Below are 22,647 nucleotides of genomic sequence, written 5' to 3'. Positions count from 1 at the left end.
CCAGTGTCCTCTGTCCATCCAGAGGCACCGGACAACCTGCTGGAAGCGCTCCGCGGCGCTTCCATCGACGAAGAGCACCGCACTATCATGAGTGCAGTGATTGAGAAAGTTTAGTCCGCCAAAAATGGACTGACCGAAGTTTGTGCTAGCCTCCTAACAGGCTTTGAGGTAAGCAATGAAAATATAGGAAAATATTACCGCATGGACAATAGCCCCTGATGCCATGTTCGTGAAGAAAGGCCGAATAGAGGATCAAATGATAACTCAGGAGTCTAATCAGAAAAATGTCTATGTGTATGTGCAGGCTTCACTACTGGCCGCTCCCGCACGTACTGCGGAGGTCTCTGCGCTGAAGCAGGACCTGAAGCGGTCCGAGGACGAGCTCGGCCTTACCAAGAGGCAGCTCAAGGAGAGCAAAGGTAAGAAATACCCCTGTCTATATAGTTAAAAAGAAATTCGGGTGTAAAGCAATAGGATCATCATGGATTTGCCAGGGGCCACCACCGAAGTGGCAACCCTGAGGAAGGCGATGTCCGACGCCGAAGACAAAGCGGCCAAGGAGCGCATTGAACGGGAGAAGCAAGAAACCCGAGTAGGCGAGGTGCAGCAAGAGCTCGAGGCTCTCGCCAAAAAGCACGAGTCCTTGGAGCTTGACTCTAAGACGCGAGAGTCCGAGCTCGCGCGGGCACTTGAAAGCGTCCGGAGCGCCAAGGCCGAAGCCCACAAGGCCCTCCAGGAGATTGACGTGGTGAAGAAGATAGCAGTGGGTAAGGCAATCATTATGCAAAGCAAGCACGTGAAGTAGACTTTCCTTTTTCTTACCCGAGTTCAGAGCTCTCCAGGAGCGTTTGCAGATCTTCCCCGCAGTGTACTTGATGCCACAGAGTTTTACCGAGCTGAGGAGGGGAGCTCGACGGAGAAGTTGTTCTGGTCACAGTATACTGGGACCGAACACCCGGTGCCCTTGAGCGACCAGCTAAAGCAATTGATCGAGCTTCACAAGGCGGCCGAACAGGCCATGAAGGGCCTTATAGTCCGGATGTGGCCCGGCGAGCCCCTGCCCGACACCTACTTCGGTCTCGTGAGGCGGCTTGTGGATGCCTGCCCACGGCTTGAAGTCATAAAGCGGTCCGTCTGCATCGAGGGCGCGTGCAGGGATTTTGCCCGGTCGAAGGTGCACTGGGCGAAGCTAGACGCCGTGAAGCTTGTGAAGGAGGGGCCGCCGGAGGGCAAGGAGCATCGCTGCCCAGAAAATTATTATGAGAGTGTCCTGAAGGGTTCCCGCCTAGTGGCGGATGAATGTGCCAAGGATGTAAATTTTGAATCAACATGTTCATGTGATCCTGTAATGTGAAACAAGTTCATTTGCGCTATACAACGCTTTTTAATTTAAAATATTACCTTCTGTGCGGTCGTTTATGAAATCTGAGAGTTGGCCTGTCGTCGGCTTCTGCCCGCATGTAACTAGTACTGGGGTGTTCTGGATAAACCTGAGCACTCTTTATCCCAATTTTGGGTCCTTCGAGGGAGATGTTCAACGCAACGAACCAGGCAATCGGACTATAAGGCTTTATCACTCTCCCTTAGCCATAGAAGTCTACAATTTTAAATTTTGGCGAAGCCCCTAGTATTCGGAAGGCCAAATTTGCGGCACTATACACGCCTAAGCTGGACAAGGCCGACTCCTCGCGCGAAGCAGAAAAAGTCTTTAAGGACTTGAGACCTCTCGAACAGCGACCAGTCTCTCGCCTTATCATGACAGTCAGTTTTCGGCTTTCTCTTCTGAGGTGCTCGTCCGGAAGAACCGGGACACGATCGCAGTAGTTCTCCCACCGCTACCTTAGCCGATATAGCGGAATGTAAGGTACCAAAGCATGGGACCCAGGCAAACCCAACATTTGACCAAAGACATGATTCGGAGCTGATGCATATAATGCTATAAGTTTGGGGTGTCGCACTGTCGAAAGTGTTCAGACTTCTTGCGTCGTATTATGGGGTAAACGAAAGCCCCTGGCGTACTGACCATACCCGAACATGCGGGTGCGGATTGTCGTAAATGGACATATAAGAGAGAGAGAGAGAGAAATAAAAGCTTAAATAATGCAATGATAGACTAATTATATGCATTGTTATTTAAATAAAACGTCGAAGCGTACTGGTACAAGTAGTGCAATAAGAAGAAAGTAGGACAATTCGAAATGTCCTATCCCAGGGCAAGCTGCGCATAGATAGTGAAAAACGGGTATATCAATTATTACTAGAGACTACCTGGGGGTTCCCGTGTTCATCTTAGCTTCTTGCCGCCTTGGTTGTTGCTTCCGGAATGTGTCCGGCAATCGTACTGCCGGAAAGGGCTTCCAGAGAGTTAGGCCCTAAAAGAGAAAAGAAATGATAAAGGTATGAAACCCCTAGGGTGGTTAAGCCGCATTGCGGGACGTGCCCTGATCGTGCCCCCGCCTATGTCCATGGTATTTTCAGTGCGTAGTTATGTGCATGGATTTCGTCGCTTGACTGGGACTAGGACGCAGGACGAATTGCTAGGCGAGATCTGAACATGACAGGCGATCCTGCTGCAGCTTGTTTCGGACTCGCTTGAAGGTGTCCGGGGGCTGTGACGCCGAATTAGTGGTCTGCCTTAAAATGCTGCTTTGTGCTTCTGCTACAAGGGCCGCAGTGTGCTCTTCCGTGCGGAGCGAGCGTTCTGTATTTCCATTTACCGTTATGACCCCCCTAGGTCCTGGCATCTTGAGCTTGAGGTATGCGTAATGTGGCACTGCATTAACTTTTGCAAATGATGTTCGTCCGAGCAGTGCGTGATAGCCACTGCGAAACAGGACGATATCGAAGATTAACTCCTCGCTCCGGAAGTTGTCCGGTGATCCGAAGACCACTTGCAGTGTGATTGAGCCTGTGTAATGGGCCTCTACACCTGGGATGAATCCTTTAAAGGTGGTTTTGCTGGGTTTGATCCTCGAGGGATCGATACCCATTTTTTGCACTGTATCCTGATAGAGCAGGTTCAGGCTGCTAGCGCCGTCCATAAGGACTCGAGTGAGGTGAAATCCGTCATGATGGGGTCTAGGACTAGCGCGGCGGATCCGCCATGACGGATGCTAGTGGGGTGGTCCCTGGATCAAAAGTGATCGGGCAAGCAGACCATGGGTTGAACTTTCGGGCGACCGGCTCCATCGCATAGACGTCCCTTAGTGGACGCTTCCGCTCCCTCTTGGGAATGTGGGTTGCGTATATCATGTTCACCGTCTTCACTTGTGGGGGGAACCCCTTCTGTCCTCCTGTGTTCGGCGGCCGGGGCTCCTCCTCGTCATCACTATGCAGCCCCTTGTCCTTGTTTTTGGCGTTTAACTTGCCGGTCGCTGGAGTACTTCTTTTAAATGGCTTTTTCCGCTGACCGGATCTAGAGCCTCTGAATCCGGCATTGACTACCGTATCTTCTGTGTTATCGCTGTTATTGCGGCGCTTTGGTCTGTTACGACATTGCCTACCGTTGACATCTTTGCTATCCGAAGTGCCCGGATTCCTTCGTGTGTTGTTGCTGTGAGCCGGCCAGCTATCCTCGCCCGCGCAAAAGCGGGTCATGAGTGTTGTGAGGGCTGCCACAGATTTCGGCTTCTCTTGGCCAAGGTGGCGAGCCAGCTATTCATCGCGAATGTTATTCTTGAATGCCTCTAGGGCCTCTGTGTCCGTACAGTCAACAATTTGGTTTTTTCTTAGTCAGGAACCATGTCCAGAATTGTCTGGCCGATTCCCCTAGCTGCTGGGTTATATGGATCAAGTCATCAGCATCCAGTGGCCGCACGTAGGTGCCTTAGAAGTTGTCCAGGAATGCGTCTTCCAGATCCTCCCAACTGCCTACGGAGTCTGCTGGCAAGCTGTTCAACCAATGCCGAGCTGGTCCTTTGATTTTTAGTGGGAGGTACTTGATGGCATGTAGGTCATCGCTGCGGGCAATGTGGATGTGAAGGAGGAAATCCTCAATCCATACCGCGGGATCTGCTGTGCCATCGTATGATTCGATATTTACGGGTTTGAAACCCTCCGGGAATTGATGATTCATAACTTCATCAGTGAAGCATAGGGGGTGTGCGGCGCCTCTGTGTCGGGCTATATCCCAACGCAGTTCGTATGACTCTTGTCTGCTGTATTCGGCCCTGCCGGGTTTACTCTTGGTGTATCCGACGCGACGATCATCGTCTCGTGTTGGCGTGCGTGCCCGTGACCCGTATATTGACCTTGCGATTTTTGCCTTACTTCCAATACGTCTCGCAGGTCCCCTGTGTTGCCCCGAGCCTTAGTATTTTTGATTGAGTGGCGGCGGGGTGCAGGCTGAACTTTAGGCTGAAACGCCTCTCTGGCTCGGCCGCGTAGTGGCCGGTCAGCCGCATCGTACACTGGTGAATGAGGTTTCAATGCTTCCTCCTCGAGGTGAGGTAGCAACCTGCATTTTGGGTAACTCTTGGAGGGGCGCTCGAGTTCGTACTCCTCGGCCGCAAGGACTTCGGTCCATCTGTCTGCTAGCAAGTCTTGATCAGCTTGAAGTTGTTGCTGCTTTTTCTTCAGGCTATTTGTCGTGGCCATAATCCGGCGCTTGAAGCATTCTTGCTCGACGGGGTCCTCAGGCACGATAAATTCTTCGTCGCCGAGGCTCGCCTCATCTTCGGAGAGAGGCATGTAATTTTCCTCCTCCGGTTCTCCATCTGCTGCCCGCTCTGGAGGGCTAGCTTGTTCGTCCTCCGGCTCTACATCATGCTGGAGGGGATTGTTGTTGTCTTCGGCACTATCCGGAGTGTTATTGTCTCCTGTGCCGGTATCACTACTTTTGCTGTGGCGGGACTTAGAGTGGCGCCGCTGACGTCGGCGCTTGGGTTGCTTCTTGGAGGGGTCATCCTCCGCTGTGTCGTCGCCATTGACTTCTTTGGGGGTGTCCACCATGTATATATCATATGCTAAGGTGGCGGTCCAGTGCCTTGTGGGCGGTGGTTCCTGTTCGTCTCCTGCATGGTCATCCATACCGTCGAAGTCTTTGGAGTCAAAGTCGAGCATGCCGGTTAAATCGTCAATAGTGGCTACTAAGTGGGTGGTGGGTGGGCAGCAAATTTCTTCGTCGTCCGCGTCCCATTCTAGCCGTACATAGTTCGGCCAAGGTTCTCCTGACAGGGAGAGAGACCTTAATGAATTTAGCACATCGCCGAAAGGTGAGTGCTGAAACATATCAGCGGAGGTGAACTCCATAATCGGCGCCCAATCAGATTCGATGGGTGCGGATGCAGGTGGCTCGGAGTCCGTGGCCTGGAGAAGAATCCAGTGGTTCGGCGACACGGCTCTCGTAAGAGGTGAAGTCAGTATCCGGCTCTATCGCCACTTAGAGTGCGGCCTCCATGGCGGGGTCTATCCCTCCGCTCTCGGATGGCGCATTTGCTCCAGATTGATGGCCGGAGTAGTTGCAAATGCGATCTCCTGAACATTGTCCGACGGCAGAGTTACGTCATGCTCGTCGCGACTGTGCGGCACACCTGACATGGGCAAGAAACCGTCGAAGATCAAGTCTCCGCGGATGCCGGCGGTGTAGTTCAAGTTTCCGAATCTGACCTGGTGGCCAGGGGCGTAGCTCTCGATCTGCTCCAGATGGCCAAGCGAATTGGCCCGCAGTGTGAAGCCGCCGAATACGAAGATCTGTACAGGGAGGAAATCCTCACCCTGGACCGCATCGTTACCGATGATCGAAGGAGCCATCAAGCCTTATGGTGACAACACAGTGGAAGTCTCAATGAAAGCACCAATGTCGGTGTCAAAACCGGTGGATCTCAGGTAGGGGGTCCCGAACTGTGTGTCTAAGGCGGATGGTAACAGGAGGCAGGGGACACCATGTTTACCCAGGTTCGGGCCCTCTTGATGGAGGTAATACCCTACGTCATGCTTGATTGTTCTTGATGATATGAGTATTACAAGAGTTGATCTACCACGAGATCGTAGAGGCTAAACCCTAGAAGCTAGCCTATGGTATGATTGTCTGTTGTCCTACGGACTAAACCCTCCAATTTATATAGACACCGGAGGGGGCTAGGGTTACACAAGGTCGGTTACAAGGGAGGAGATATACATATCTGTATTGCCTAGCTTGCCTTCCACACCAAGTAGAGTCCCATCCGGACACGGGACGAAGTCTTCAATCTTGCATCTTCATAGTCCAACAGTCCGGCCAAAGGATATAGTCCGGCTATCCGGAGACCCCCTAATCCAAGACTCCCTCAATTATCCTCATTGTTGCATAGAAGAATTATGTCTTTGATGCACCGCTAGGTGACATACCTGTTGCAGGAGCAGATGCAGACGTTATGAACGTTTGACAAGCTCGGTATGATGACTACTTGATAGTTTAGTGCACCATGCTTTACGGCTTGGAACCGTGACTTCAAAAATGTTTTGAATGCCATGGAGCATATAAGATGTTCCAAGAGTTGAAATTGGTATCTCATACTCATGCTCGTGTCAAGAGGTATGAGACCTCTGACAGTACTTTGCCTACAAGATGGAGGAGAATAGCTCAACCAGTGAGCATGTTCTCAGATTGTCTAGGTACTACAATTGCTTGAATCAACTGGGAGTTAATCTTCCAGATAAGATAGTAATTGACAAAGTTCTCTAGTCACTATCGCCAAGTTACTAGAACTTAGTGATGAACTATAATATGCAAGGGATGATGAAAGTAATTCGCAAGCTCTTCGCGATGCTGAAATCGGCGAAGGTAGAAATCAAGAAATAGCATCAAGTGTTGATGGTTAACAAGACCACTAGTTTCAAGAAAAGGGCAAAGGGACAGAAAGAGGAACTTCAAAGAAGAATAGCAAGCAAGTTGATGCTCCCATGAAGAAGCCCAAAGCTAGACCCAAGCCTGAAACTGAGTGCTTCTACTTCGAAGGAAATGGTCACTAGAAGTGGAACTGCCCTAGATACTTGGCGGATAAGAAGGATGGCAAAGTGAACAAAGGTATATTTGATATACATGTTATTGATGTTTACTTTACTAGTGTTTATAGCAAACCCCTCGCTATTTGATACTAGTTCAGTTGCTAAGATTAGTAAATCGGAACGGGAGTTGCAAAATAAACAAAGACTAGTTGAGGATGAGGTGGCGATGTGTGCTGGAAATGATTCCAAGGTTGATAAGATCACCATCGCACACTCCCTTTACCTTCGGGATTAGTGTTGAACCTAAAATAAATGTTATTTGGTGTTTGCGTTGAGCATAATATGATTGGATCATGTTTATTGCAATACGGTTATTTATTTAAGTCAAAGAATAATTGTTATTCTATTTACATGAATAAAACCTTTTGTGGTCATACACCCAAGGTTAATGGTTTATTGAATCTCGATCGTAGTGATACACATATTCATAATATTGAAGCCAAAAGATGCAAAGTTAATAGTGATAGTGCAACCTATTTGTGGCACTGCCGTTTAGGTCATATTGGTGTAAAGCGCATGAAGAAACTCCATGCTGATGGACTTTTTGGAATCACTTGATTACGAATCACTTGATGCTTGTGAACCATGCCTCAGGGGCAAGATGACTAAGACTCCGTTCTCCAGAACAATGGAGCGAGCAACTGACTTATTGGAAATAATACATACTGATGTATGCGATCCGATAAGTGTTGAGGCTCGTGGCGGGTATCGTTATTTTCTGACCTTGGGAGATGATTTGAGCAGATATAGGTATATCTACTTAATGAAACATAAGTCTGAAACATTTAAAAAGTTCAAAGAATTTCAGAGTGAAGTGGAAAATCATCGTAACAAGAAAATAAAGTTTCTACGATCTGATCACAGAAGCGAATATTTGAGTTACGAGTTTGGTCTTCTTTTGAAACAATGTGGAATAGTTTCGCAACTCACGCCACCTGGAACACGACACCATAATGGTGTGTCCGAACATTGTAATCGTACTTTATTGGATATGGTGCTTTCTATGATGTCTCTTACCGATTTACCACTATTGTTTTGGGGTTATGCATTAGAGACAGCTGCATTCATGTCAAATAGGGCGCCATCTAAATCTGTTGAGATGACACCGTATGAACTATGGTTTGGCAAAAAAACCAAAGCTGTCATTTCTTAAAGATTGGGGTTGCAATGCTTATATGAAAAAGTTTCATCCTGATAAGCTCAAACCCAAATCGGAGAAGTGCGTCCTCATAGGATACCTAAAAGTAACTGTTGGGTACACCTTCTATCACAGATCCGAAGGCAAGATATTTGTCGCTAAGAATGGATCCTTTCTAGAGAAGGAGTTTCTCTCAAAAGAAGTGAGTGGGATGAAAGTAGAACTTGATGAGGTAACTGTACCTGCTCCCTTGTTGGAAAGTAGTTCATCACTGAAATCAGTTCTAGTGATTTCTACACCAGTAAGTGAGGAAGTTAATGATGATGATCATGAAACTTCTGATCAAGTTACTACCAAACCTCGTAGGTCAACCAGAGTAAGATCCGCACCAGAGTGGTACGGTAATCCTGTTCTGGAAATCATGTTACTTGACCATGACGAACCTACGAACTGAGCAAGCGATGATGAGCCCAGATTCCGCAAAATGGCTTGATGCCATGAAATCTAAGATGTGATCCATGTATGAGAACAAACTATGGACTTTGATTGACTTGCTCGATGATTAGTGAGTCATTGAGAATAAATGGATCTTCAAGAGGAAGACGGACACTGATAGCAGTGTTACTATCTACAAAGCTCGAATTGTCACAAAATGTTTTCGACAAGTTCAAGGTGTTGACTATGATGAGATTTTCTCACTCGTATCGATGCTTAAAAGTCTGTCCGAATCATGTTAGCAGTTGCCGCATTTTTGAAACCTGGCAAATGGATGTCAAAACTGCATTCCTTAATGGATTTCTTAAAGAAGAGTTGTATATGATGCAACCAGAAGGTTTGTCGATCCTAAAGGTGCTAACAAAGTAAGCAAGCTCCAGCGATCCATCTATGGACTGGTGCAAGCATCTTGGGGTTGTAATATATGCTTTGATAAAGTGATCAAAACATATGGTTTTATACAGACTTGCGGTGAAGCCTGTATTTACAAGAAAGTGAGTGGGAGCACTACAGCATTTCTGATAAGTATATGTGAATGACATATTGTTGATCGGAAATAATGTAGAATTTTCTTGAAAGCATAAAGGAGTGTTTGAAAGGAGTTTTTCAAAGGAATACCTCGATGAAGCGACATACATATTGAGCATCAAAATCTATAGAGATAGATCAAGACGCTTGATATATTTTCAATGAGTACATACCTTGACAAGATTTTGAAGTAAATTCAAAATGGAACAGTCAAAGAAGGAGTTCTTGCCTGTTTTGCAAGGTGTGAAGTTGAGTAAAGACTTAAAACCCGACACGGCAGAAAATAGAGAGAGAATGAAAAGTCATTCCCTATGGCTTAGTCATAGGTTCTATAAAGTATGCTATGCTGTGTACCAGACCTATTGTGTACCTCACCATAAGTTTGGCAAGAGGGTACAATAGTGATCCAGGAGTGGGTCACTAGATAGCGGTCAAAAATATCCTTAGTGGAATAATGAAATGTTTCTCGGTTATGGAGGTGACAAAGAGTTCGTCGTAATGAGTTACATCGATGCAAGCTTTGACACCGATATGGATGACTCTAAGTCTCAGTCTAGATACATATTGAAAATGGGAGCAACTAGCTAGAGTAGCTCCGTGCAAAGCATTGTAGACATAGAAAATTTGCAAAATACATACGGCTCAGAATGTGGCAGACCCGTTGACTAAGTTTCTCTCACAATCAAAACATGATCACTCTTTGGGTGTTAAACACATAGCGATGCGAACTAGATTATTGACTCTAGTAAACCCTTTGGGTGTTAGTCACTGCTACCTCTTGAGCATGCATTGGTTTTTCCTTGAAGAGGAAAGGGTGATGCAGCAAAGCAGCATAAGTATTTCCCTCAGTTTTTGAGAACCAAGGTATTGATCCAGTAGGAGACCTCGCGCGAGTCACCTCGTACCTACACAAACAAATAAGAACCTCGCAACCAACGCGATAAAGCGGTTGTCAATCCCTTCTCGGCAACCTGCAAGAGTGAGATCTGATAGAGATAATAATAATAAGATAAATATTTTTGGTATTTTTATGATATAGATTAAAAGTAAAGATTGCAAAATAAAATAGATTGGAAACTTGTATGATGGAGAATAGACCCAGGGGCCATAGGTTTCACTAGTGGCTTCTCTCAAGATAGCATAATTATTACGGTGGGTGAACAAATTACTATTGAGCAATTGATAGAAAAGTGAATAATTATGAGAATATCTAGGTATGATCATGTATATTGGCATCACGTCCGTGACAAGTAGACCGACTCCTGCCTGCATCTACTACTATTACTCCACACATTGACCGCTATCCAGCATGCATCTAGAGTATTAAGTTCATAAGAACAGAGTAAAGCTTTAAGAAAGATGACATGATGTAGAGGGATAAACTCATGCAATATGATATAAACCCCATCTTTTTATCCTCGATGGCAACAATACAATACCTGTCGTTTCCCTTACTATCACTGGGATCGAGCACCGCAAGATTGAACCCAAACATAAGCACTTCTCCCATTGCAAGAAGGATCAATCTAGTAGGCCAAACCAAACTGATTATTCAAAGAGACTTGCAAAGATAACCAATCATACATAAAAGAATTCAGAGAAGATTCAAATATTGTTCATAGATAATCTTGATCATAAACCCACAATTCATCGGATCTTGAAAAACACACCGCAAAAGAAGATTACACCGAATAGATCTCTAAGAGAATGAGGAGAACTTTGTATTGAGATCTAAAGAGAGAAGAAGCCATCTAGCTAATAACTTTGGACATGAAGGTCTGAGGTAAACTACTCACACATCATCGGAGGGGCCATGGAGTTGGTGTAGAGGCCCTCCGTGATCAATGCCCCCTCCGGCAGAGCTCCGGAAAAGGCCCCAAGATGGGATCTCTTGGGTATAGAAGGTTGCGGCGGTGGAATTAGGTTTTCGTGGTGCTCTTTGATGTTTTCATGGTACGTAGTTATACATTGGAGGAAGAAGTAGGTCGGTGGAGCCACGAGGGGCCCACGAGGGTGGAGGGTGCGCCGAGGGGGTAGGCGCACCCCCTGCCTCGTGGCCTCCTCGTTGATTGCTTGACGTCCACTCTAAGTCCTTTGGATCACATTTGTTCCAAAAATCACGCTCTTGAAGGTTTCATTCCGTTTGGACTCCGTTTGACATTCTTTTTCTGTGAAACACTCAAATAGGCAAAAAACAGCAAATTGAGCTGGGCCTTCAGTTAATAGGTTAGTGCCAGAAATAATATAAAAGTGTATAAATAAGCCCATTAAACGTCCAAAACAAAATATATAATAGCGTGGAACAATAAACAATTATAGATACGTTGGAGACGTATCAAGCATCCCCAAGCTTAATTCCTACTCGTCCTCGAGTAGGTAAATGACAAAAACAGAACTTTCGATGTGGAATGCTTCCTAACATATTTTTAATTTATTCTGGCATGAATGTTCAGATCCTAAAGATTCAAGATAAAAGTTTAATATTGACATAAAAATAATAATACTTCAAGCATACTAACTAAGCAATCATGTCTTCTCAACATAACATGGCCAAAGAAAGTTATCCCTACAAAATCATATAGTCTGGCTATGCTCTATCGTCATCACACAAAATATTCAATCTTGCACAACCCCGATGACAAGCCAAGCAATTGTTTCATACTTTTGATGTTCTCAAACTTTTTCAACTTTCATGTAATACATGAGCGTGAGCCATGGACATAGCACTATGGGTGGAATGGAATGGTGGTTGTGGATAAGACAAAAAGGAGAAGATAGTCTCACATCAACTAGGCGTATCAATGGGCTATGGAGATGCCCATCAATAGATATCAATGTGAGTGAATAGGGATTGCCATGCAACGGATGCACTAGAGCTATAAGTGTATGAAAGCTCAACAAAACAAACTAAGTGGGTGTGCATCCAACTTGCTTGCTCACGAATAGCTAGGGCAATTTGAGGAAGCCCATCACTGGAATATACATGCCAAGTTCTATAATGTAAAATTCCCACTAGTTTATGAAAGTGACAACATAGGAGACTCTTTATCATGAAGATCATGGTGCTACTTTGAAGCACAAGTCTAGAAAAAAGGATAGTAATATTGTCCCTTCTCTCTTTTTCTCTCGTTTTTTTATTTGGGCTTTCTTTTTTTTTCTTTTGGCCTCTTTTCTCTTTTTTCGTCCTGAGTCTCATCCCGACTTGTGGGGGAATCATAGTCTCCATCATCATTTCCTCATTGGGACAATGCTCTGATAATGATGATCATCACACTTCTTTTTACTTACAACTCAACAATTGCAACTCAATACTTAGAACAAAATATGACTTTATGTGAATGCCTCCAGCGGTGTACCGGGATATGCAATGAATCAAGAGTGACATGTATGAAAAAATTATGAACGGTGGCTTTGCCACAAATATGATGTCAACTACATGATCATGCGTGGCAATATGACAATGATGAAGCATGTCATAACAAACGGAACAGTGGAAAGTTGCATGGCAATATATCCCGGAATGGCTATGGAAATGCCATAATAGGTAGGTATGGTGGCTGTTTTGAGGAAGGTATATGGTGGGTGTATGATACCGGCGAAAAGTGCATGGTAATAGAGGGGCTAGCAAATGTGGAAGGGTGAGGGTGCGTATAATCCATGGACTCAACATTAGTCATAAAGAACTCACATACTTATTGAAAAACTCTATTAGTTATCAAAACAAAGTACTACGCACATGCTCCTGGGGGGATAGATTGGTAGGAAAAGACCATCACTCGTCCCCGACCGCCACTCATAAGGAAGGCAATCAATAAATAAATCATGCTCCGACTTCATCACATAATGGTTCACCATACATGCATGCTACGGGAATCACAAACTTCAACACAAGTATTTCTCAAATTCACAACTACTCAACTAGCATGACTCTAATATCACCATCTCCATATCTCAAAACAATTATCAAGTATCAAACTTCTCATAGTATTCAATGCACTTATATGAAAGTTTTTATTATTCCTAAAAGCAAATTACCATGTTGTTCTAAAGGACTCTCAAAATAATATAAGTGAAGCATGAGAGATCAATTATTCCTATAAAATAAAACCACCACCGTGCTCTAAAAGATATAAGTGAAGTACTAGAGCAAAAACTATATAGCTCAAAAGATATAAGTGAAGCACATAGAGTATTCTAATAAATTCCGATTCATGTGTGTCTCTCTCAAAAGGTGTGTACAACAAGGATGATTGCGGTAAACTAAAAAGAAAAGACTCAAATCATACAAGACGCTCCAAGCAAAACACATATCATGTGGTGAATAAAAATATAGCTCCAAGTAAAGTTACCGATGAACGAAGACAAAAGAGGGGGTGCCTTCCAGGGCATCCCCAAGCTTAGGCTTTTTGGTGTCCTTAGATTTACCTTGGGGTGCCTTGGGCATCCCCAATCTTAGGCTCTTGCCACTCCTTGTTCCATAATCCATCAAATCTTTACCCAAAACTTGAAAACTTCACAACACAAAACTTAACAAGAAAATCTCGTGAGCTCCGTTAGCGAAAGAAAACAAAACACCACTTCAAGGTACTGTAATGAACTCATTCTTTATTTATATTGGTGTTAAACCTACTGTATTCCAACTTTTCTATGGTTTATAAACTCCATTACTAGATTCATCAAAATAAGCAAACAACACACGAAAAACAGAATCTGTCAAAAACAGAACAGTCTATAGTGATCTATAACTAACGCAAACTTCTGGAACCCAAAAAATTCTAAAATAAATTGATGGACGTTAGGAATTTATCTATTAATCATCTGAAAAAAGAATTAACTAAATAGCACTCTCCAATAAAAATGGCAGCAATTCTCGTGAGCGCCAAACTTTCTGTTTTTTACAGCAAGATCAAAAAGACTTTCCCCAAGTCTTCCCAACGGTTCTACTTGGCACAAACACTAATTAAACACAAGAGACACAACCAAAAAAGAGGCAAGATAAATTATTTATTACTAAACAGGAAAAAAAAGCAAGGAATAAAAATAAAATTGGGTTGCTTCCCAACAAGCGCTATCGTTTAACGCCCCTAGCTAGGCATAAAAGCGAGGATAGATCTAGGTATTGCCATCTTTGGTAGGCAATCCATAAGTGGCTCTCAGAATAGATTCATATGGTAATTTAATTTTATTTCTAGGTAAGTGTTCCATGCCTTTCCTTAACGGAAATTGGAATCTAACATTCCCTTCCTTCATATCAATAATTGCACCAATCGTTCTAAGGAAAGGTCTACCAAGAATAATAGGACATGAAGGATTGCAATCTATATCAAGAACAATGGAATCTATGGGAACATAATTCCTATTTGCAACAATAATAACATCATTAATTTTTCCCTTAGGTTTCTTAATAGTGGAATCCGCAAGGTGCAAGTTTAAAGAACAATCATCAAATTCACGGAAACCTAGCAAATCACACAAAGTTTTTGGGATCGTCGAAACACTAGCACCCAAATCACACAAAGCATAGCATTCATGATATTTAATTTTAATTTTAATTGTAGGTTCCCACTCATCATAAAGTTTTCTAGGGATCGAAACTTCCAACTCAAGTTTTTATTCATAAGATTGCCTCAAAGCATCAACAATATGTTTAGTAAAAGCTTTATTTTGACTATAAGCATGAGGAGAATTTAGCAGGGATTGCAACAAGGAAATACAATCTATCAAAGAGCAATTATCATAATTAAATTCCTTGAAATCCAAGATAGTGGGTTCATTGCTATTTAAAGTTTTAACCTCTTCAATCCCACTTTTACCAATTTTTGCATCAAGATCTAAAAACTCCGAATTTTTGGGACGCCTTCTGACTAAAGTTGACTCATCTCCAGTCCCATCATTATCAAGATTCATATTGAAAAACAAGGATTTAATAGGGGACACATCAATCACTTTTAGATCTTCATCATTATTATCATGAAAACTAGAAGAACACGCTTACACAAAGCAATCTTTCTTAGCACGCATCCTAGCGGTTCTTTCTTTGCACTCATCAATGGAAATTCTCATGGCTTTGAGAGACTCCTTAATATAATGCTTAGGTGGATAGATCTAAGCATCAAAGAATCAACATCAAGAGAAATTCTATCCACGTTCCTAGCCAACTCATCAATCTTAGACAATTTTTCTTCAATCAAAGCATTGAAACTCTTTTGTGAACTAATAAATTCTTTAATATTATATTCAAAATCAGAGGGCGTCTTATTATAATTTCCATAAGAATTGTTGTAGGAATTACCATAATTATTAGAGAAATTACTAGGAAACGGCCTAGGATTAAAATTACCTCTATACACGTTGTTAAAAAAATTGTTCCTACCGACAAATTTCACATCCATAGATTCATTATTATTCTCAATCAAAGTAGACAAAGACATATAATTAGGATTAGTAGGAGCACTCTTATTAGCAAACAATTTGATAAGTTCATCCATCTTTCCACTCAAAACATTAATCTCTTCAATTGCATGCACCTTTTTACTAGTAGATCTTTCAGTGTGCCATTGAGAATAATTAACCATAATATTATCTAGGAGTTTAGTAGCTTCTCCTAAAGTGATTTCCATAAAAGTGCCTCCCGAGGCCAAATCTAAACGCTTTCAAGAAGCAAAATTCAATCCGGCATAAAAAAATTGTATAATCATCCATAAATTCAATCCATGTGTAGGGCAATTACGTATCATCAATTTCACCCTCTCCCAAGATTGTGCAACATGCTCATGATCAAGTTGTTTAAAATTCATAATATCATTTCTAAGAGAGATGATCTTAGCGGGAGGAAAATACTTAGAGATAAAAGCATCTTTGCACTTATTCCATGAATCAATACTATTTTTAGGCAAAGACGAAAACCAAGCTTTAGCACGATCTCTAAGTGAAAACGAAAATAGCTTAAGTTTAACAATATCATTATCCACATCTTTCTTCTTTTGCATATCACACAAATCAACAAAGTTGTTTAGATGGGTAGCGGCATCTTCGCTAGGAAGGCCAGAAAACAGATCTTTCATGACAAGATTCAGCAAAGCAGTATTAATCTCACAACATTCAGCATCGGTATGGGGAGCAATCGGAGTGCTAATAAAATCATTATTGTTGGTATTGGCAAAGTCACACAATTTAGTATTACCTTGAGCCATCATGACAAGCAAGCAATCCAACACATAAGCAAACAAGCGAGGAAAAAGCGAACGGAAACAAAGGGCGAAAGGAAAAGAGGGTGCATAAAACGGCAACGGTGAAGTGGGGGAGAGGAAAACGAGAGGCAAATGGCAAATAATGTAATGTGAAGGATAAGAGTTGTGATGGGTACTTGGTATGTCTTGACTTGGCGTAGATCTCCATGGCAACGGCGCCAGAAATCCTTCTTGCTACCTCTTGAGCATGCGTTGGTTTTCCCTTGAAGAGGAAAGGGTGATGCAGCAAAGCAGCGTAAGTATTTCCCTCAGTTTTTTAGAACCAAGGTATCAATCCAGTAGGAGACACGCGCGAGTCACCTCGTACCTACACAAAAATAAGAACCTCGCAACCAACGCGATAAAGGGGTTGTTAATCCCTTCTCGGCCACTTGCAAGAGTGAGATCTGATAGATATAATAATAATAAGATAAATATTTTTGGTATTTTTATGATATAGATTGAAAGTAAAGATTGCAAAATAAAATAGATTGGAAACTTGTATGATGGAGAATAGACCCGAGGGCCATAGGTTTCACTAGTGGCTTCTCTCAAGATAGCATAAGTATTACGGTGGGTGAACAAATTACTGTCGAGCAATTGATAGAAAAGCGAATAATTATGATACTACTAGGTATGATCATGTATATAGGCATCACATCCGTGACAAGTAGACCGACTCCTGCGTGCATATTCTACTATTACTCCACACATCGACCGCTATCCAGCATGCATCTAGAGTATTAAGTTCATAAGAACAGAGTAACGCTTTAAGCAAAATGACATGATGTAGAGGGATAAACTCATGCAATATGATATAAACCCCATCTTTTTATCAATCGATGGCAACAATACAATACGTGTCATTTCCCTTACTGTCACTGGGATCGAGCACCGCAAGATTGAACCCAAAGCTAGGCACTTCTCCCATTGCAAGAAAGATCAATCTAGTAGGCCAAACCAAACTGATAATTCGAAGAGACTTGCAAAGATAACCAATCATACATAAAATAATTCAGAGAAGATTCAAATACTGTTCATAGATAATCTTGATCATAAACCCACAATTCATCGGATCTCGACAAACACACCGCAAAAGAAGATTACATCGAATAGATCTCCAAGAGAATCGAGTAGAACTTTGTATTGGGATCCAAAGAGAGAGAAGAAGCCATCTAGCTAATAACTATGGACTCGAAGGTCTGAGGTAAACTATTCACACATCATCGGAGGGGCCATGGAGTTGATGTAGAGGCCCTCCGTGATAGATATAAACCGTCACAACAGTGTACAAAACCATCAGGCCTTGTCCTCCGTGACGGATTAAGAATCTGTCATGTATCACGCGTCATAATTTGCCACCAGCACACTCCGTGACAGAAATGCTTAGCCGTCACTGATCAGGCCCCCGGCCCCGCTCGGCCTGCCCCAGTCCCGGGTTTCGGTGACGGACAGATCCGTCACCGATCTGCATGCCATGATTTATTGCGTGGCATCCACGTGGATCTGATGTGGCTTCATCTGGGCCTCTACCATTTGGGCCTATAATTTTGGCCCAGTTAATTTGTCGAGCCAGGTCGAATATCCGGAAAATAATAAGACATACCGGATTGTTTGGCCCGTTAATTTTTGTCGGGCCCATATTTTAAAAAAACTTCTATCTGTTAGCCTGTTTCTGATGGTCCAGTATGCTGTTTCTCAGTCCATTTACACTGTACCAAATCTAGCCCATTAATGCTCAAAAACAAATTTTGGTCCACCACAATGAAGAACTTTCTTTTGGTACAACAACAATGTAAAATAGACAGAACAGATGCACATCATCACAAACACAAATTAAACTCCAGCATTACAGTAAGATAAGTACTGATCCAACATAAATAAACTTCCATGTCCAAATCTGCTAACCATCAAACATAACACATCCAACACAACTTCCATCTGCCAGCAAAATACTTAGTTTGCATCCAGCAACATCATAAGCAGTTTGCACTACAAAATAACATATAGCAGAAGGCAGGTTCCACCACATTCATAGCTTCTAGCAGAATTTTGCTTGGACAAACAACTTACTCATGAGCTTATCTTGGATGAATCTGATTTAGTAAAAAGTCTAATTTAGCTTCCAGCTCAGCTTGCTTTTTCCTGTTCTCCTCTTCTTACTTGGTCCTTTCTTCTTCTTGCCTGATCCTTGCTTCTTCTGATTCCTGTAACTTATTGTTCAAGGTTTCAACAAGGGCCCGAAGCTCAGCATTTCCCCTCTTCTGCGCTTCCTGTTCTGCCTTACGGTCGCTACGACTGGATCTCTCATGCACGTGCTGGACCCCCACATGCTTAAGAAACATTGGCTTCTTAGTGTGCTTAGTAAGAACTTCAGCCACAGCCTTGGTTGCAGAGTTGGATTGTTGGCCATCTTTTGTAGGTTGAGTAGCTTTCTCTTCCATTTCATCCTAGCCATGCAAGCAAATGAACACGGTGAGCAAAACATGAGACAAATAGGTTTTGCCTATATGTATGCCACATTTCCATGTACAGATGTAGACATGTAATTATACTCTAGTCACTACATGTATGGTGCAAGTACTGTAGGCCAAGGACAACAAGTATTTTAGCACAAGGACATAAAATAGCAAGTACTTTACACAAGGACAAAAGGTGGCAAGTATTATAGCACAAGGACAGAACACAGCTAGTATTTTAGCACAATGACAAAAAATAACAAGTATATTTGGCAATTACTTATTATCCTACTACTGGATCTATGGCAAAAGGTTAACATTTTGATGGTTGGTGATCTTTGAAAGCTGACTTACAATTGCAGCTTGCACAGCATCGGTGTGTAGCCTTTCTTTTTGCTGCTGTAGTGGCACTCTTTGAATAAATCCACTGCAGTGGGTTCTTTCTCCTTGTATTTGTCTCCCTGAAAACAACATATAGGCATCAAGCTAACATTTGTGAAGAAACAACATGTATAGTACCAATATTGAACTATACTTTATTCATTTATTCATGATGAGATACCATTAAGTGCAAAAGACATGTATTGGCTGTAGGCAAGGGAGCAGTTATATTCATTACTGCTAGCAAACTAAGAAACTATCGTACTTAATGTACTTAAGTGCAAAAGACATGTATTGGCTGCAATGGTGAGGTTTACATGAACTTATGGTCAATAACATTTATGAAGACCAGGCAGAAAAATCTCATAAAAACAATTGCCGGTTACTGTCACATAAACTATTTGCACATCCCCAGACACATGTTTGACTTAGCAGGTTATCACAGTGCACGGGCTAGCTGCGCGAACCAGTAGTGTGGTGAAACTTGACTTGAGCACGGTTATTTTTGTTAATTCCACATATCTTCTGCATGGATCAGTGATTTGGTTAGCTAAATGCATTTATTCAAGAGTTATTATGGAAACAAATAAACATTCGAGAAGGATTCATCTTATATACACACCCCGACATTTCAGAGGTTCATGATGTTCACACAATAACATTGCAACTTTAATTGATTGATCTTTTGACAGACAACCTCATGCTAAAATATGAGCTATAGTGTACAAAAGGTTGTTTTCAAGTACTTCCAGATCAGGAGCTTTATGGTAGTGTATTACATCAGAGTAGACATTTCGATCATACATTGAGTTCTCATAATCAATATATGGATGACAATGCTAATTGACAAGCACACAAAGAAGTGAATAAGTCATAATGTTTTTGTTTTACATATATATTGAATTTTATTATTTCCTAAATGTAAGTCTGGTAACTTGCAGGACCTCTGACTCATGAGTAATGGGTTAGAACCATCCAATTTTGATGCTACTAGCTAATACAGGATGTAGTGGAGTGTTGCGTTCAGTACTGAAGTACAAGAAACAATAATAAGGGTGGTTGGCAACGACAAAATAATATTTGTCTCCAAGAAGAAATGTACCATTTTTGGGGATCCTTCCAGCTTTCAACAAGCTCATTCCACTGGTCATCAGTCATCGAGCAGACTGGAGAAGTTTCCGTCACCAAATTGAGTGGGAAAGGATCAAAATACTTCTGCTTGAGCCTGTATCGTTGTTGGCGAATTGCACCTTTCAGCATTTGCGTACAAGCCTTCCTAACGGGCACAGCTTTTACGTCCATCTCAAATTTGTTCTAGTCAGATGAAAGAACATGTGTAAGAATCATGATTGCACATAATAAAAATAGCACAAAATTGACAGGTTACTAGCCATTTGACTGAGAAAGGGTTGGATCATGTACTTACACCAACTTTTCCTACAAAGTTCTGGAAGATCCCTTCTCGGACATTTCCGCCTGGGTCCTTGTAATCCTTCCAGCGTTTAAACACGGGCACATGGCCTCTGACTGTGACATTGCATTCGGTTGCAAACTTTGTAGCAAGAAGAGGTGTCTCCGGCCTTAACCTCCCTTCTGGAATGACAAGCAGCTTGCCCCCCCCCGACGTCGACTGATCCTTTCCAGGCCTTTTCCAATATTGACCCCTCTTTCCCTTGTCTCCTCATAGGATCGTGGCCCTTCAAGAAGGTAAATCAGAATGTATACATATATCAATGAAAATTAGGAAGTAGAAAAGTGCACTGATAAATGGAGAACATCTTTCAAAATCAGTAACTGGAACAAGATGAATTAAGCTCATAACTTCAGTCTAATTTTAGAGAACTGTTTTAAGCTCCACCAATTATTAGTTCAGTTTAACAAAAAGCACCACTATTGTAACTCAAATAACATGCTAGAAATATTTTGGATTTTATAACATGCCTTGAGTGTCATTGTCAGGTTCAGATTGTGTTTGCTGACAAGGTTCGGCACTACCACCAGTTTTGAAGTCCATATGGTTGCCATCATCATGACGGGCAATGAGATCAGATCCATTGCTCATCCAGTAGTCATCATCAGAATGGGCACGGGCGCCATCTATTAAAAAGAATACATCTAGTGAGAGTATGCTCATCTTGCAATCAAAGTTAATGAATAGGGCTAATGAACCATAAGACAGAACATTAGAATGATAGTACAACTTGCCTTCAACACCATGTGTGCGGTTATCAAAGTTGGGAACGGTTTCTTCAGCTTCAGGCACAGAAACAGTTGGCTTATGGATTGCAATTGGTGTTTGATGTTTAGGATCTGACACCCCTTCACTTTGAGGACTTGCATCAGCATCTAGTAATAGTATTTTGTTCGACCTTGTGACTCACGCATTCGTTGGAAGCTCCGCATGAATTCTTTTAGGAGGCCGAGGCTTGATTCCACCAGGGGCCATGGCAGTAGATATTTTCTTATTAGTTTCCTCGCTGGTCTTCTTACAGTCGTTCAACCCCTGATAGAAATGAAAACATGGTTAAATCAACAAAGTGTAACAAAAATTCTGCTGCAATAGCAAACAAGCAACATATCTAGGAATGACTAGTCGAAGGATTTTAGCACCTTCAACTTTGAGCTAGGAGATGGTGTGGACTTTAAGTCTTGCAGTACTTCCCTCTCATCTATTAAACTATCATCAGACAAGTCTCCTTCACTGGTATCCTCCTCGTTAGGATGGTACTCAGCTTCAGATTCATCACAAGTATGCTCGGGCTTTCTTTTTCAGGTGAAATGACAGCTTTGTTTGCAAACAATGTTGATAATGTAGGTAGTCCAAGTGATTGCAGCCTTGCATTGTTCCTCATGAACTTTTTGAGGTGTGACACTTCCATAGGATGTAGTGGTCATTCTAAGACGAGTACAGATGTAAACACGAATTACTATGTGCATAAGAGTAATAACAAATTACTGTTTTTTATTGAGTTTGCATCAATACGGGAACCAAATCTACACTTGGAAGCACAAGGATCTTATTCGGCTGTGTTTGGATGCACAATATTTAGAAAACCATACTATTAAGAAACCACAGTATTAGAACTTGTGGGCAAGAAATACAACACTATACAAATACTTTGGTATTCTTCAGTATTGGCAAAACCCAGAGGCATTTGGCCATTGCAGTATTTAGTAGAACCAGAAGCACTATCAATTTGTATATTGTATTAGAACCAGAAGCACTATCAATTTAAATCAAGCGCTATCAATTTGGCCAGAAGCACTAGCACCATAAAAATGTTCAGTGTGTATTTAAATCAAGCACTATCAATTTGGCCAGAACCAGAAGCACTATCGATTTGGCCATTGCAGTATTTACTAGAACCAGAAAACTAGCAGTACAGTATTAGAACCAGAATCACAAGCAAAAACAGAGAATATTAACGGC

At 42.4% G+C, this 22,647-nt stretch overlaps 1 protein-coding gene across 1 annotated transcript; it reads right to left on the bottom strand.

Moving 5' to 3' along the window:
• Positions 1 to 18,282: 18,282 nt before the first annotated feature.
• LOC119271437 lies at positions 18,283 to 20,865 on the bottom strand. Its single transcript, XM_037553270.1, has 4 exons — positions 20,644 to 20,865; positions 20,320 to 20,531; positions 19,191 to 19,297; positions 18,283 to 18,827 (listed from the first exon to the last, which is right to left on the bottom strand). Exons 2-4 carry the CDS (start codon positions 20,366 to 20,368, stop codon positions 18,537 to 18,539), a joined length of 447 nt encoding a protein of 148 aa, XP_037409167.1. The 5' UTR covers positions 20,369 to 20,531; positions 20,644 to 20,865; the 3' UTR covers positions 18,283 to 18,536.
• Between the last annotated feature and the right edge of the window lie 1,782 nt (positions 20,866 to 22,647).

This window comes from Triticum dicoccoides, chromosome 3A, assembly GCF_002162155.2.
Source record: "Triticum dicoccoides isolate Atlit2015 ecotype Zavitan chromosome 3A, WEW_v2.0, whole genome shotgun sequence".
In the NCBI taxonomy this organism is placed as follows: Eukaryota; Viridiplantae; Streptophyta; class Magnoliopsida; order Poales; family Poaceae; genus Triticum; species Triticum dicoccoides.
This window is presented reverse-complemented; position numbering and strand designations above follow the sequence as displayed.